Raw genomic sequence first — 17,776 nt, 5'->3', positions numbered from 1 at the left:
TTTGCCCTCTTCCAGTCCTCTGGAATCTCTCCCGTCTTCCATGTGTTTTCAAAGATAATTGCTAATGGGTCAGATATCTCCTCAGTCAGCTCCTTGAGTATTCTAGGATGTATTTCATCTGGCCTGCTGAACTGAAGACATCTAACTTGTCTAAGTAATTTTTAACTTGTTCTTTCTCTATTATAGCCTCAGATCCTACCCCATTATCACTGGTGTTCACTATGTTTGATGTCCAATCACTACTAAACTTTTTGGTGAAAACAGACAAAAAAGTCACTTAGCTTTTCTGTTATTATCTTTCCCTCCTCATTGAGTAATGGGCCAACCCTGTCCTTGGTCTTCCTCTTGCTTTTATATGTTGAATGTTTTTTTGTTACCCTTTATGTCTCTAGCTAGTTTAATTTCATTTTGTCCCTACATGATTGTGTTGGGTTTTTTTTATATTCATCCTTTGTAATTTAACCTAGTGTCCACTTTTTTAGGGCTCTTTTTTGAGTTTCAGATCATTGAATATCTCCTGGTTAAGCCATGGTGGTCTTTTGCCATACCTCCTATCTTTCCTACACAGTGAGATAGTTTGCTCTTGTGCCATTAATAATGTCTCTTTGAAAACTGCCAACTCTCTTGAACTGTTTTTCCCCTTAGACTTGCTTACCATGGGATCTTACCTACCAACTCCCTGAATTTACTAATGTCTGCCTTCTTGAAATCCATTATCTTTATTCTGCTGTTTTCCCTCCTACGCCATTCCGTAGAATCATGAATTCTATCATTTTACGATCACTTTCACTCAAGCTGCCTTCCACTTTCAAATTCTCAACCAGTTCCTCCCTAGTTGTCAAAATCACATCTAGAACAGCCTCTCCCCTAGTTGTTTTCTTCACCTTCTGAAATAAAAAATTGTCTCCAATACAGTCTAAGAACTTGTTGGATAATCTGCTCTGCTGCGTTATTTTCCCAACAGGTGTCTGGTTGAAGTCCCCCATCACCACCAAGTCCTGTGCTTTGGACAATTTTGTTAGTTGTTCAAAACAAAACAAAAGCCTCATGCACCTCTTGTTCCTGGTTAGCTAATCTATAGTAGACCCTTGCCATGACATCAGCCTTGGTTTTTACCCCTTTTATCCTTATCCAGAGACTTTCAACAAGTCTGTCTCCTATATCCATCTCCTCCTCAGTGCACGTGTATATATCTCTGATTTACAAGGCAACAACTCCTCTTTTACTTGCCTGTCCTTTCCAAGCAAGCAAACATCTACATAAAACTCAAAATTTGCTATAAATAACCCCCCAAAAAGAAGCCCTAAATGTATTATTAAGGAGCCAAGCAACACGGTCCTTTCTAGACACAGTTTTCTTTGGACCAAGGGGCTATTCGGAAATCTGCTGTTGTGTTTCTCTTTATTTAGGCTGGTTGCCGCTTCTCCTCAAGACAACTGCAAGCCATCTGGAGCCATCTACAGTACTTGCTAGCCCCAGACTAGCGTATCAGTGACTGATCGGTTTATTCAGATTAAATGTTACATAGCTAATAAGTTTCTCTTCGAACGGGTTTTTATACCCGCATGATCTTATTAGGTGAAATCTTCTCTTAACTTATTCCCACAGGGAAAGTGTCTCTCTTCACCCTCTCCTAAAACACCTTGCTCCGCCCAATGTCTCTAAACCTCTTTTAAATGCAGGGAAGTTTTTATTTTAAAAAATTAATGTGGTTCAGTCTAGTCCAGGCAAAGATGCCATTTAGGACCAAATCCAGCTCCACTTTTGCGCTCAATGGAAAGATTCCTGTTGACAACAGTGCGACTGGGATTGGGGCCTTCCTTTAGGAAGGATTCTCAGCCGGAGCATGCCCACAAGGTCTTCTGTTAGCCTAGCTCATATCCATTCTTTAGGCTGTTGCCCATATGGCAAGACATTGAATCCTATACCATGGTGCTGGACGTAGCTACCGGCAGCTTTCATGACCATAGAATCCAAGTAGCTAGAGACGGAAGAGTTGCTAGTTCTTCTAGCTCTGGTCTCTGACGTAGCACGCTTTTCCATATTATAGGGTCTAGTTTTAAATGCCCTAACAAATGGGGCTTTCAGCACTTTCCTCAGGCAATTATGGCCCCGTTTGATAGATCTGTCAGCAATTCTTCCCCTGCTAGCCTCACTTTTCCCTTTAATTGTTGAAGAACACCATTAAGTCTGTGGCCTTTTTCTTTCTTCTGTGTTGGAAGGATTTCTTGCTATTTTAACGTTGGCTTCTATGGAGCTACACTGATTTATACCAGCTGAGGAGGCCCAAGATGCTGCTTCAGGAGTAGAAAGAAAATATAATTTAGAAAAACTTCCCAGACATACTTGTTTCCACAAACTGTTTAAAAATTGTAGGGCTTTTCCCCCCACAAGAAACTTCAATCTCAATACTAAAAAAAGTGGACTTGTAGCTGGTGAGTTTCCTTATCTGAAAATGTAGTGAAAGGAAGTTAGATTTTAACTGTCTCTCTTGCGGAGTCTTATTCTGATGCAGTAATGTACCATTTACTGCTAGATCCCAAAAAGTCACTTTCTAACAGAGAAGAGTTTTCTGTTTCCAGTTCCCAGCTAATAAGAGCTGTGCTGCTACTAATAAATGTTTTATGTCTCAAGTAGCCACATCGTTAATTGCATTACTTCTTGGGCCAGAGGAACTCTATGTCCCAGTTATTAATTTGTAATCCTGCCGTAATCCTCTGGGCGATATTTCCTGATATGAATAAAACTTTCCTCTAGTCCATTGCTGCCCATAGGTGGTGGTATAGTTTGCAGGAATAAGCCACCATTGCTACAATACTTTTAAAACTCTCTCTCGTACAGTAGTACATATATAGAAGTTGATCTGCCAAACCCTTCTGCTAACTATTCCTCAAAGTGTATTTCTCTGTTAACACCTTCTTGCCTTGATGTCCACACTGATTGAATTCCCCACATCATCAGGCTGGTCTAGTCATTTTTAGGAAGGGCTATGAACATTTGATACAAGGAGAGTTGCTGTGATGAGTGGTTGGCACAGAAGCACAGGTTTTACACTAGGAAACACACTTGGCAGACTGCATAAATTTTTATTCTTTAGATTTCAGTAGCACCCAAAATGTGCAAGATGTTTGGCAAACACTAAAGACAACTCAGTCCTTGCACCAAAGAGCTCTCAGTCTAAGGCAGGGGTGGGCAAACTTTTTGGCTCTCGGGCCACATCAGGGTTGCGCAACTGTATGGAGGGCCAGGTAGGGAAGGCTGTGCCTCCCCAAACAGCCTGGCTCCCGCCCCCTCAGAACCCTCAACCCATCCAACACTCCCCCCCCCCCCCAGTTCCTTGTCCCCTGACCGCCCCCTCCTGGGACCCCTGCCCCATATCCAATCCCCCTGCTCCCTGTCCCCTGGCTGCCCCACCCCTATCCACCCCCCGCCCCCTGACAGCCCCCCGGGACTCCCACTCCCTATCCAAATGCCCTCTGCTCCTCCTCCCCTGACCATCTCCTCCCAGGACCCCCTGCCCCTAACTGCCCCCCGGGATTCCCCCTGCTCCCTGTCCCCTGACTGCCCTCCTGACCCCTATTCATATCCCCGCCCCCTGACAGGCTCCCTGGGACTCCCACTCCCAACCCTCCCTGTCCCCATCCCCTGACCGCCCCCCCCAGAACCTCCACCCCATCCAACCGCCCCCTCCTCACTGACTGAACCCCCCGCTCCCCGCCCCCTTACCAGCAGCAGGAGCTCGCAGCCACGACACCCGGCCAGAGCCAGCTGCGCTCCCCACGCTGCCCAGCGGGAGTGGCGGGCCAGAGCACGGCCCGGCTGTGGGGGAGGGGCCAGGGACTAGGCTCCCCGGCCGGGAGCTCAGGGGCCAGATGTGGCCCGTGGGCCGTAGTTTGCCCACGTCTGGGCTAAGGCTTCAATTCTGCAATGAGCCCCACCCAGTATGATCCCTGTGTCCATGCAGGGCCTATTGACGTCAACAGGCTCGGGGTGGGTGCAGTGCTCTGCCTGTGGAGAGCTCATTGCAGGATTGGGGCCTAAAAAGGCAGAGCACATTGACCTGCATTGACACTAGCAGAGTTAATTGCCATTTGACTGAGATACCGGCATCTAATTAAGCTGCTTGAAGTTGAGGCATATACCAGGAAAGGCATTGAAGAGTCAGCTGCTGAGGGGTTTTCTTCTTCTTCTTCTTTTTTTTTAAACCCCAGCAACCTGCAAGTGCTAAATTCCAGCCATCCTTTAACAAAGCCTCACTCTTCACTGAAGTCTGCATTATTTTAAGATCTTGCCTACTTACATGGCTGGGTATCAGCTGATTGGCATTGGGTTGGTCATAGAAGTCTCTTAGAGGCTTGTAGATGTTAACCTTATATCTCCTAACCCTCTTCTCAAACTCCTAAGGTTGGGTCAGTGGTGGCAGTCGGCTGGATACGTTCCAAGAAGGCTGTTGACTGGCGTCTGTTCCGCAACATCTTTCTGGCCTGGTTTGTGACGGTTCCTGTCGCTGGCTTGTTCAGTGCTGGAGTCATGGCGATCTTGATGTACGGGATTCTGCCCTATGTCTGAATTGCCACTTCCCCGCGAAACAGGCCGAGTAGCCCAAGCTACTCTCCCATGGCGGGGGAGGAGAAGAGCCCAGCTAACCTGGCCAGTGGAAGTGCTAGTTGACAAGGATTCATCTTCCATATCTAACTTCATATCTACTGTATATAACAATGTGTCATATTGGTGACATGGTGATATAATGTGGTGCCGTTCTTATATATTAAAGAAATATATGCATATAGTAGGGAATAGTACCTAAGTTATAATATAAGTGGGGTGAAAATATTGCCTAGAATTGAATATTTAGTAAAGTTTGTACATAATGTAACATTTCAGTGGCGATTTTTTTAATCTTTTAAAGAAGAGTATGGATTGGGAAATATTTCTTGTCTATTTGATATAAGATAAAGCGAGGTACAGGATTGCATAACATGAATTTTTTTAAAGTTAAAAAATACTGGAACAAAACATGTGCATAAGTGCTTTTCGTAAGATAACTTTGTTCATATCCGATTGATCTTTGTGTACAATACTATATGGCAACTGCTTTTGTAAATACTGACAAACAGTAACTTTTTAATGGTGCATTTCCCGTATATATTTTGGATAAGAAAGTTTAGAAAGTACCAAAGAAGCAGGGAAATAGCTTGCTAGAGTTATGTTGTCGTCTACCCGTGTGTGTACCTGTGTGTTCCCACTTCTAATTAAAGATTGTGTTCACTAAGCTATCCCCAGCAAAGCCGGGATAGTACTGTTCATGTTTGATTGTAACTAGCAAAAAGAAGTATTTTACAGTTATGCCTGTTCTCGTTATTCTGTATGCTTAACACTACTGTTCGTGTGATTAGTCAACTAACTTAATTATATTTTGAATCTGAAATACACTAAATATTCATCTTCCATCTTCCCCCACTCCTATCAAATCTGAACCCAGTCCTGCCATCAACTTGAACAGGAGCAAGATGAAGCCTTAAATATCTTCTCCTTCCCCAGTAGTTCTCCACCACAGAATCTCAGAGAAATGGGTGGGTGATTACATGGCCTGTACTCTAAAGTCACGCATAGAAATTGAGGAAGGTAGATAGGTAATAAGCGTGCCTGGCACTTGGGGATTAGAAAGTAATGAATAATAATGGGCCCTGCCCCGTGAATGAATTGCTTTCGGGAGTACAGTTGTGTCATTGAGCCTGTCGGATCAGCCTGTGTTATGGATACTAACAAACACTCTAGGGCCGGGTTTGCATGTTGAGTAGTCCCTCCTCCCTCCCTGTGTTCTTCAGTGGAATAAGATGCTGCTCATGGTGACTAAGGGCAGGTCTACACTGCAATCTGAGGGGTGACTGCAGCACAGGGAGACATGCCTGAACCAGCATGGCTACAAATTGCAGTGCAGATGTGGTGGCATAGGCCTCAGTGCAGGCTGGGTACAAACTTGCATTCCTAGCCTACCCTACTGTTTTTAGCCAGACCGCAATCACCCTGTAGACTGTGGTGTAGACATAACCTGTGTGGGAATGAGAGTCTGGCCCTAGAGGAACTGTGGATACAGGTTTGGATTGAGATTGTCACAGCAGTGCAGGGGATTACATGGAACAAGCGTGGCTTAAATCTCAGCCTAGAAGTCTCGATGCCATTCATGCTGAGGTGACTGTTGTGGGGGCGGAAGACAGTGTTTGGATGGAGATGGGAACCTAGTACTGTTTAAATGCTGCTAAAATTTTGATAGACAAATATTCTTGGTACTCTGTTATGACTTTTTCCATTGATCATTCATACTAAATTTATAATAAAAAGATAAATAGCCCCTATCGTTTGTTTGCCTTGTGAATTTTTTGAATGTTATTCATCTGCCTCAGACATGAGCGGAAAAGGCACAAGTGCTAAAGATTTCTTACTGTGGGCAGCTAGAACTTACACTTTGCATTTGTTTAGATCCTAGTTGTTTTTTGTCCATTTGAGACCTTGGATAGATTTTGACAATTGCAGAATAGTAGCTCAAACAAAAGAATTCTGTGACCAGCAAACATGATTTCTGTTGGTCTGGCAATCCCAGCACACACCCACCTCTCTCCTGAATCACCCCAGCCTGGTCCAGCGATGGCTCCTGTCGCAAGTGTCATGGGCGGATGCATATTAAAGTGTCCCCTCGATACTGCCGTGTATTCAGCAACGCCTGCCCTGCTGGCTGGTTCAAACAGACAGGGCACTTTAGGGAAACTCCCCTTCAGTGGAAGCCACAAACATTTCCATCATGATGGTGTCATGCTTCAAGAGAACTGCTCCTCTAACCCCCCTCTGTGGTCCAGCAGCGGCATCCACTCTGGGCTTCAGGCTCACTGGGCTCTCGAATGGAGACCTGCATCTCAATCCCTTCTGGCCTGGGTATTTCCAGGCTGCATATCCCCTGACTATACAGTGATATCCCAAGCAAGAGAGACTGCCTAAGCAGGCCTGCTTACTTTGTATTCAGAGACCAAAAGTGCAATTGCCCACCATGATAAGGTACCACACAGCACTTCCTATGCAAGCCTATCTTATTTAAAAGGTAAAAGCGCTACAGAGAAAACATTAACAATAAAAGAACCTACATGCATGCTAATAAGCTTGCCAGAGCTCACCGCAGATCTCAGGCAGGAACAGGCCTTAAAAACCCCATCCAACGGGTCTCCTTGTGGTTTCAAGTTCACCACAGCTTCAGCTCAGAACTAGCATGGTCTTTATCAGGCCTCAGTAGGCCCAGTCCTTCCAGCCACACCTTAGGATTCGGCTACTCCATAGACCAGGTGTCCTGTCCATTTGCTGGATCAGGAAGAAGGCCCTGAGCTATTTATCCCCAAACCCTTTTTATCTGTTGGTCCCTGGCGAATCCAGTGTGAACCAATCCATGCCCACCTCTCCAGGAGTGGCTTCAAAGGGCTGATTACCAGAGGAATGACATTAGCCTCCCCCGCCTCCTAGAGGAGCTACATACAATAACACATACACAATGGCATGTTTAATGCAATGGACCCCAAAGGGATTAAACCTAATTCAGGAAGGGTTATGTTAATTCCACCAGGTTTGTCCAGTGATAGACGGAACAGTGGTTTTTAATTGTCAAACACTCTGAATTGATATAAAAGCTGTAGAGTTTTGGTCTTGAGGGGTGGGATTTATGGTAGGTGACTGACAAAACCATGTAACAGCCCCATGCTAAGAATATAAGACTCAGGGAGCCTGCCGAAAGCTTTCTCAAAGGAGCGGGGTGGGAATAAGCACTCTTTTGGCTGTCCTGAACGAGATGTGCTTTCAGAGGGTGTGGCTGTGGTTCTGAATATACATCCACAGCAGGCCTTACATTGACAGGAGCCTCTTCCCCTCCGGATGAGCACACAAGCGGCACCATTCTCAGAAAGGGCAGACTGGAACCCAGGGGGTATCTAGACACAGAAGGCCAAGACACCATGTAATAACCTCAGGGTAAGATGGGAGAAGAGCATCCCAGGGGTGGGTAGGTGGGTGGGACACACACACACACACACACACCCCTCCAAGAGCCTGCAACAGGGCACAGAGACAGGTCTCAGCCCAGCTGTGCAGGAGGGGGCAGTGTGTGACACACAGCGGTTTGCTGATCCTGGATAGGCACCCACTACTCTGCTTCCCGCACTGATCAGAAACATGGGGCAAGCATAGTGCTCAGGGTTACCATACGTCCGGGTTTCCCCGGACATGTCCGGTTTTTGGGTCTTTAAATAGCCGTCCGGGGGGAATTTGTAAAAAGCTAAAAATGTCCAGGATTTCCCCCCGGACGGCTATTTAAAGCCAAAAGCGGCTGACAGGGCAGCCGCACCGGATTGAGCCGCTCACTTGGGGCCTCTCCAGCAGCAAAAGCTCCTCCCCCGCTTCCCCCCCTCCCCTGCAGCTTCAGCACGCCGGCAGCGCTGCATGGGGCATAGGCACCCCCCGCTCCTGGCTCCACCCCTTCCCCATCCCCATTCCAATCCCTTCCCCAAATCCCAGGCCCCGCCTCCTCCCCCGGGCGCGCAGCTTTTCCCCTCCACCCTCCTCCCTCCCAGACTTTTGCACAGCAAAAGGGAGGGAGAAGAAGCAGAGCGCTCAGGTGAGCTGGGGGAGGGGGCCGCGGGGAGGGTCTGCCCGCAGCAGGTAACCCCGGGGGGGGGCATAGGGGAACTGCTCCCCACCTCAGCTCACTTCTGCTCTGTCTCTGCCTGCTGCCTTGAGTGCACAGCCGCACCACTCCGCTTCTTGCCCCCTCCCTCCCAGGCTTGCCGCGCGGACATCTGATTCGAGGCAAGCCGGGGGTGGGGGGGTGGAGAAGTGGGGCGGCTGCGCGCTCAGGGGAGCAGGCAGAGCTCAAGCAGAAGTGAGCTGGGGTGGGGTGGGGCGGAGCAGGGAGCGCGGCGAGTCAAGAGACAGGGGGGTTGGATGGGGCAGGGGTTCTGGGGGGGCCTGTGTGTGGAGAGGGGTTGGAGCAGTCAAGGGACAGGGAGCAGGGGGAGGGTTAGATGGGTTGGGGGTTCTGGGGGGGGGGCGCGCGGGGGGGGGGGGGGGGGGGGGGGGGGTGGGGGCAGTCAAGGGACAGGGAGGGTTAGATGAGTTGGGGGTTCAGGGGGCAGTCAGGGGACAGGCAGCGGTTGGATAGGTGTGGGAGTCCTGGGGGTGTGGATAGGAGTCAGAACAGTCAGGGGACAGGTAGGGAGTAGGGTCCTAGGGGGACAGGTAGGGTGGGGGGGTCTCAGGAGGGGGCAGTCAGGGACAAGGATAAGGGAGGCTTAGATAGGGGGTGGGATCCCAGGGGGTGGTTAGGGGCAGGGGTCCTGGGAGGGGGCGATCAGGGGATAAGGAGCAGGGGGGGTTGGATGGGTTGGGGGTTCTGTGGGGGGCAGTCAGGGGGCGGGAAGTGGGAGGGAGTGGCTAAGGGGCAGGGCTACCCCCCCCCCCATGGATTGTCCTCTTTTTTGAAAGTTCAAATATGGTAACCCTAATAGTGCTATACACCACAGAGCAAACACTGCTCCTTTCCCAATGGCCAGAAGTGGTGACCGAATAGCTGGTACAATCAAGTCAGATGCAAAGCTGAACCAAGCACGTGGCATGTCCTGTGCGAGTCACGTCCTACTCCATCTCTGGGCAAAACTGAGATGGTGCATTGCTTCTGGGAAGGCACATGACAATCCATTTGGGCTGACAGCCACACACATGGATCCATGTCAGGGACAATGAACCCGGAACACTCCAGGAGTGGTGGCACCATCCACACCAACAAAGCAAGTGACACCATTGCAGGAGAGGGAATTCTTGTTCCCCTACATGCAAATGGACCAAGCCACACAACCATGGAACATCTGAGGCAGAGAGGGGGTGGGTCTCTCCCTGTCTGCTCCTCCAACAAAGCAAAACTTTAGGACGGGGTTTTCTAAGGTGTTCAGTTCTCTGTTAGGCCCCTGCATGAAGGGGCCAGGTTTTCAAAAGGGCTCTGCCAGCAGGAAACCAGGGAGATCTGTTGGGCACTGAGCTTTTGAAAAATCTGGCCCTAAAACAAGTGCAACAAAAGCTGAGATTTCCAACCTTTGCAGCTAAAAGCTTGTGAGAATTTCTTGCAAGAATTTGGGCCCATTAAAGTCAGTTGGGGTGGCTCTGAGAAAGTAGCTCGCGGGGGCCAGGTGTCAGAAGGGAGCTGCAGGGCTAGCAGAATGAGAAGAGAGGAATGGAGGATTCCCTGCTAGCAGAGGTGCTCATTGCAGTTATTAAACCCCGTTGCCATGTAGCCTCAGAGACGGTACCGATTGTGGCATTTCCGCAGAGAACGCCATTGTTACACGTGCCTCTGCTCTTTGCAGGATAAAGCCATCACACGTCACCCTGAGAATGGGGCATAACGGCATATTGGCCCAGAGAGGCAACAGTTAGAGCATTCCCCAGTTTTACAGTGGACACCCCAGGGCTTTGAGGCCAGCATTTAGCACGTGCTTCCCCAGACGTAGCGGAGGAACTCAGGGGATTTGGAACACACAATGTCCATGAGCTACGCACAGCATGTGCTGCTCAGGAGAACAGGTAACAACAGTAACACAAGCAGCGTTGATTGCCAGCCGCGGGAAGCCTCCGTCTTCTGTGTAACATGGGATTTGCTTGACTGTTTGAGGCCCCACTGAGTGTGTATAACTCATTTATCCCACACCCCAGTGCCCACAAGTGCAGTCTGTTAGACAAAGCAGGTGAGCGGCAGCACCTGTTGAGTGCTTGCAGGAAGCCACGCCATGAGCCAGGTTTATCAGTTTTAATCCCCGCGACAAAGGGCTCATCACTGAAAGCCGACACCCAAGGAGTAAAAATCGGCAGAGCTGCTCTCTTTCCTAGGGGGCCTTCCCAATACAGCCAAGCCAGAGGCACAGAAATGAACAAGGACGCCCGTTTCAGTCTAATACGATATACTCTTCTTCCCAAAGGCAGAACTTCCACAGAGATGAGCCTTACCCTCATCAGCGACGTTCTCGCTAAACCAGGATTATTTACCAGGGACTCTACATCCCATTAATACCCAAAGCGCCCAAAGGATAATGCTGTATTGAACAGCATGAATGTCACCAAGGCACAGGGACATCTGCAACCACTGGGACACCATGGGTGTGACTTGGCTGCACGGCATAATCACTTAGCAGCAAGACCAAGTAAAGGGCTCCGCTTCCCCCACGCAAGCTAAAGGGGAATTCCCCTTTGGTATGACCAGTACAGGGCCTGTGGAACACAGCTGGTAAGTTCCATCTCCAGAGAGCAGTGGTGCACACCCTCGCAAATCTGTTCTGGTATGTTCAACGCTGGCATTACAATGGATGCCCATAGCTAATGTTCTGGTTCAGGCTGCCTGCCAGTCTGCTGATGTCTGCTGCAGTTCTGCACCAAAGCCATGTGGTTAAACACTGGGGGAACAAGGACTGTGTGCTCCATACCCAATCAGCAAGAGGCTAGTTCAAAGCCAAACAGGCACCTTTGAAAGTCCTTCCTTCTCCCTGTTTGATCAGTAAAGTCGCACGGCTTTGGCAATGGGCAAGTAGTTTCAAAGAAAGCCCAGTCAACATTATGTTAAATCGGGTGGGCAAACTTTTTGGCCCGAGGGCCACATCTCGGTGGGGAAATTGCATGCAGGGCTGGGTCAGGGGGTTGGGGTGCGTGGTGTGGGAGGGGGTGCGGTGTGCAGGAAGGGGCTCAGGGTAAGGGATTTGGGGTGCAGGAGGGGTGCGGAGTGCAGGAGGGGGCTCAGGGCAGGGGGTTGGGATGCAGGAGGGGGCTCGGCAGGGGGGTTGGGATGCAGGAGGGGTTTGGGCTCTGGGCTTCAGCCTGGCGCCACTTACCTAGAGGGGCTCCAGGGTAGCAGCGGCATGCACTGGGGCCAGGGCAGGCTCCCTGCCTGCCTCCCCTGGCCCTGCACCACTCCGGGAACCGGCTGGCACCATGTCCTTGAGGCCCATGGGGGAGGGGGGGCACAGGGCTCCACGCACTGCCCGTGCCTCCAGGTACCTCTCCCAAAGCTCCCATTAGCCGCGGTTCCCCATTCCCAGCCAATGGGAGCTGCAGGGGGCGGTGCCTTGGAGTGAGGGCAACGCATGGAGCCCTCTGTTCCCACCCCCTCCACTGGGGGCTGCAGGGACGTGGGGTCAGCCACTTTTGAGAGCGGTGCGGGGCCCGTGGCACCACGGGGGTGGCAATTCTGCGGGCTGGATCCAAAGCCCTGAAGGGCTGGATCTGGCCCGCGGGCCATAGTTTGCCCACCCCTGTGTTAAATCAAAGTAAATTTACATCTGAACTTCCCAATGGCAGACAGCTAGCTGGCATGGCACAGCCACTCTGAACAGCCCCATTTGTGACACTCCCCAAGGCACCCGGGCGTGAGGCCAAGCCTCACCACCACCTGCCCTTAGCATGCAGCAGCCTTCGCTGTGTCTGCTGCAGGTCAGCTCCCTGAAACCACCAGCCTCTAGCAACGCAAGCACCGCCTTCCAGGCTCCCACTGGCCTCAGACCCTCAGTACAGCTAGTGATAGGCACACATTGATCCCTGAATACTCAGAGCATTCCCTTATCCACTGAACATCACAGAATTACCAGGTCTGCTCTTCCCAAAGGAAGAGAACACATCTGCTTGTAAAAGTCAGTTCAGGACCAGGACTTTGCTTAGCACCGCAGTACTTAGATATATTGATAGTGAAAACAAGGAGAAGTTTATCATCAAAGATTAGTATCAGAGGGGTAGCCGTGTTAGTCTGAATCTGTAAAAAGCAACAGAGGGTCCTGTGGCACCTTTAAGACTAACAGAAGTATTGGAGCATAAGTTTTCGTGGGTGAATGCCCACTTCATCAGACGCAAGTAATGGAAATTTCCAGAGGCAGGTATAAATCAGTATGGAGATAAGGAGGTTAGTTCAATCAGGGAGGGTGAGGTGCTCTGCTAGCAGTTGAGGTGTGAACACCAAGGGAGGAGAAACTGCTTCTGTAGTTGGATAGCCATTCACAGTCTTTGTTTAATCCCGATCTGATGGTGTCAAATTTGCAAATGAACTGGAGCTCAGCAGTTTCTCTTTGGAGTCTGGTGATGAAGTTTTTTTGCTGTAAGATGGCTACCTTTACATCTGCTATTGTGTGGCCAGGGAGGTTGAAGTGGTCTCCTACAGGTTTTTGTAGATTGCCATTCCTGCCATCAAAGATTAGAGATTCAATTATATGAGTAAGAATATTGGAAACAGATGGTTACATAGAAAACCAACCCATAGCACCCTTCCTAGAGACTAAACTAACAGGTAAACTCCTGCCTAAAGAAGTTTGTGGCACACAAAGTTCTCTCCACCTTTTTCACCCAAGCCCACGTGAGACTGCTCTTTCATGACGCAAACACACTGTCCATTTACTTCCTAGGGGAAGGGTGCCAGGGTGTCTTCTTTGTCCCCCAAATATAAGGAAGCAACCCTTTGGTGCGCATCTCAAGATAGGGATCCCTCTTCTGCCCAGCAGTTTATTTCTTGCTGTTACTTCTCTTTCTTTGACTCCTCACAATCCTTCATTTGTATTTCAGTCAGACTGGTGAGTGGTGACCCACTGAGAACTATACAATACTTAATTTATATTTTAACAGCCAGAGAGATAAACCGTTCTTTTCTAAAAGAAAACCTGTTTGTCACCTTGCCGGTGGCCAGTCCTTAGACATAGACTTCCAGAACATATTTCCAGTGTAGACACAGCTCCGTACACAGTATCTGTACGTACATTTCACTGTGATATTGATGAGTACAGTTACACAGGCTTTTACTACAGCCCTCGCATGACGGCGGTTCTCAACCGTTCCAGACGCCTGTGCCCCTTTCAGGAGTCGGATTTGTCTTGCATACCCCAGGCTTCCCTTCACTTTAAAACGACTTGCTCACAGAATCAGACATAAAAATACAAAAGTGTCACAGCACACTATTACTGGAAAATTGCTGACACTCTCATTTTTACCACAATTATAAAATAAATACATTGGACTATAAATATTGTACTTACATTTCAATGACTAGTATTTAGCGCCGTATAAACAAGTCATTGTCTTTATGAAATTTTATTGTGTACTGACTTCGCTAGTGCTTTTTATGTAGCTGTTGTAAAACTAGGCAACTATCTAGATGAGTTGACGTACCCCCTAGAAGACCTCTGTGTACCCCTGGTTGAGAACCACCGAGCTAGAATGGAAATAACAGCCTCGGGAGATTCCTGTAACCCCTAGTATGCCCTCTGTGCCCTTTGACAGTTGGTACTAAAAGGTTCTGGAATCACACCATTAAGCTGGTTTGGGTCAGTTTTTCTAAAGAGATTTCAGAAACAAATGGGATTTGTTTTTTAATTGTATCAATTTCTAAACCTGGCAAAGAATCCTGGGCCAGACTCTCAGCTGCTGCCGATCGGCCATAGCTCCGCAGAAGCCAATGGGCCACCGTGACACCCTATATAAACTCAAACAGTAGATTGTTTAAACAGGTCACCCTTTGTTCCTGGCCATTCCCAGGAGATTAAGGGCAGGATTCCCAGATGGACTCAGCACATGCAATTGGGCGCAGATTTTCTGAATTGCTCAGCATGTTGGGTGCTCTTTTAAAAATCCCCTTATGTAGGCACCTAAATGGGTGCCGAGTCCTTTTGAAGCTCGGGCCTCGATTATGGGGGCAGAGCACATGAAAACCTCATCCCATGTATCCAAACTAAGCCCAATCTGCTATTACGCCTGTCTGCATTGCCATCGAAATACAATCAATGAACCCAGGATGCCAGCAACTGTATAAATAGACAATGCTCCTATCACAACAGCTGAAGCCAGGGTCGCACCGAAATAAACAGTGTTGCGAGCCAAAAGGGAGCGGTCTGTTTGCTTTTTATTTACTTGTCCCTCTAACACACCTAATCCTGCCACAGGCTTTTTTCCAATACAGTGAGGTTTTTCATAGGCTATTGTGACACTCACCCAAACTACCCCCCAAAGATCATGTTTTCTGAGGCTCTCAGTAACGATCAGGCAATAGTACAAGTGTCCTATCACAGCTTCTAACAGATGGACCAAAATGGCTGGGTCAGAGTCTATGGCGCTACAGGAGAAATTTTCCAAAGTTCCTCAGAGATTTAGGAGCATAAGACCCATTGAAAGTCAATCAGATTCATCCTCCTAAATCCCACTGACATTCTGGAAATCTTCCTCTTTATTCATTTAAATCATATATTTTTAAGCAGATTATTTTCTATATCAGGAAGGAAGAATCTAGGTCCTTATTGCAACATTATAAGCTCCCTTAAACACTCTTGGACTCTCATTTTTCTGTGCTGAATATAAAAGAATTTGTTTTTCACATGTTCCCCATGTTAGTCCCTTCTTCCTTACAAATGGGACATGACACTTTTCATCGGTACCTCTCAAAGCACTTTACCAAGGAGGGCAGTATCATGATCCCCATCTTACAGAGGGGGAAACTGAGGCACAGAGCAGTGAAGAGACTTGCTTTGCTCAAGGTCACCCAGCAGGCCAGTAACAGAAGCTAATAATTCACCGAAGGGAGGCATGCTAAGTCTCTACCGACAGCCAGTAGCCCACTGGTCATCATAATCACTGTGCAATGTACGTATGGGCAATATTTAAGGAGTTGTGTATCCATACTAGAAATGACGTTCTCAAAGTCTAAGAGCTGAGACAGGGCACCAGGCGGTGACATGCCTCAGACAGATTCCGTTCAGGCAGGGGAAACAGATACTTACATCTCTGTCAGGTCACTGGGTGCCTCACAGTATAGGCCTGTTTGCAGCCTGAGTCAGATGCTGAGTGAAGAGATGGCCAAGTCTACACAAAAAGGAATATATAGGAAAAACAGCCAGCAGGGGGCGTCCTGTTTATGAATAAGGACAGTGGATTGTTCCGATAGGGCTCGGGGTGCAGACACCATAAACCTTGCCTGAGGCAGCAAGCTGACAGTGTGACGTCTCTCATGAACAGATGCTCAGAACCACGCCGGGCTGTAAAAGACTGCAAGTACTTGGGTGAACAGTGCTCCGTAAGACATGACAGTATCTACTCTAGGGTGACCAGATGTCCCGATTTTCAGGGCCGGCTCCAGGGGCGGCAGATTGTTGGAGGCGGCATTCTGCCCAATCCTAGGGCGGCACGGCCGCTTTTTTTTTTTTTTTCCCCCTGCTCTGGCCGCCCTGTAAGGGGCGGCGTGGAGAACCAGAGCGCCCTGCAGGGCAGTCCTCTTCCTTCCCTCCCCGCCGACCGGAGCGGAGCCCTCGCGGCAGGAGGCGGCGCAGCAGGAGGGGCCGTGTGGCAGTGCCCCTGCTGTAGCCCTGCCCCCCACTCTCTCTCTCTCCCGCCCACTCCCCTACCCCCCCCCCCCCCCCACTCCCCAGCCGGTGCCCCTGCAGCCGCGCTCCGGCCGCTCCGCAGGTTTTGTTTTTTTTTTTGCTTGGGGCGGCCAAAAAGCCAGAGCCGGCCCTGCCGATTTTATAGGGACAGACCCAATATTTGGGCCATCATCTTATATAGGCGCCTATTACCCCCCCACCCCCTGTCCCGATATTTCACACTTGCTGTCTGGTCACCCTAATCTACTCAATTCAGTCTAGGGTCTAGACTGCCTGTTATGATTTTATTTTATATGTGCCCATTTGTTTCCAATACTACTACTTGCTATCACGTGAATCTCTGTTCTTTGGTACATAAACATGTCCTGATTGCACTATAGTCACATCCCAGTGCTGGCTGTTAAGCAGAGTGGGGATCTGAGGTGGAACTGGTAAGCTGGGGGCACCACTTCCTCGAAAGCAGCCAATCTGTGAATACTGCGAATGTTCAGTGGACAGGGGCTACACACTCCAGGGAGGTGCTGGAAGGGCTCGGGGCTTGGGTGTGCCTATCGCTAATCTGTCGAGACAGAACAGGGCCTGTGAGCCTGAAGGTGAGTGCTTGTGTTGCCCGTGGCTGATGGAGTCAGGGAACTGACCCCTGGCAGGCCCAGGCAAGGATCCTAACACTAAGGGCAGGTGGTAGTGAGATGCCTCCCAGCCCTGGGTATCTGCGGGAAGCCTCACAAGAGGTGCAGTGATTTACCCAAGGTCACACGGTGAATCAACAGCAGCACTGGCACTAGAAGCCACCTCTCCTCCCACCCAAGTCTATGCTTTGAGCAACTAGCTGATTCTGCTGCCATTTCCTGACCTCAACCCAGAAACCCGCAGGTCACATCAAGAGCTCAGGGAGGGAAGTGGCATGAACCTGGAGGCGGGAAAGACTTGGAAGACAGCCCAGAAGCTGAGCTAAGACAAGCAGAGATTGTGTTGGGATCTCTATGTGCCTTGGGTTGCTCTCCTTTGCATGAGATTATGGGATGAGTAGCTAGGTCTCAGCTGTTCTTTGCTGATGATGAGAAGGGAATGGAGCCGCTTTTGGGGGAATTCCTGTGCCAGGCATGGAAGGCAAACACGCTATTTCTCCCTGCCCTGAGGTTCCACATGTTCTCTCAACAATGTGTATGGTGCTGCTCTGGCAGCGAGGTCCAGGGCCCTTGCCTTGGTATGCAGATTTCAAAAATGGCTCTACAGAACTGCAAGTAGTTGCTGCAGCTGTGTGCACAAATGGGTTATTTGCTTAGCCAGCCCCTCGCAAAGACTTGATTTGCACACACACTCACAGACGTTGCACATTCATTAATATTAGGCATGCA

General features: G+C 49.3%; 1 protein-coding gene across 6 annotated transcripts in view; it reads left to right on the top strand.

Annotated features, from left to right (window-relative positions):
- The window catches only part of SLC20A2 (solute carrier family 20 member 2), a 65,485-nt gene extending 59,129 nt beyond the window's left edge, over positions 1 to 6,356 (top strand). For all 6 annotated transcript variants that reach the window (XM_034770840.1, XM_034770842.1, XM_034770844.1 and 3 more), the window contains one exon: positions 4,405 to 6,356. In XM_034770840.1, coding sequence (XP_034626731.1) covers positions 4,405 to 4,569 — 165 coding nt within the window. In that variant the 3' untranslated portion in view covers positions 4,570 to 6,356. The remainder of the gene's footprint in view (positions 1 to 4,404) is intronic.
- The last annotated feature ends 11,420 nt before the right edge of the window (positions 6,357 to 17,776 follow it).

This window comes from Trachemys scripta, chromosome 5 (genome assembly GCF_013100865.1).
Source record: "Trachemys scripta elegans isolate TJP31775 chromosome 5, CAS_Tse_1.0, whole genome shotgun sequence".
NCBI lineage: Eukaryota > Metazoa > Chordata > Testudines > Emydidae > Trachemys > Trachemys scripta.
This window is presented reverse-complemented; position numbering and strand designations above follow the sequence as displayed.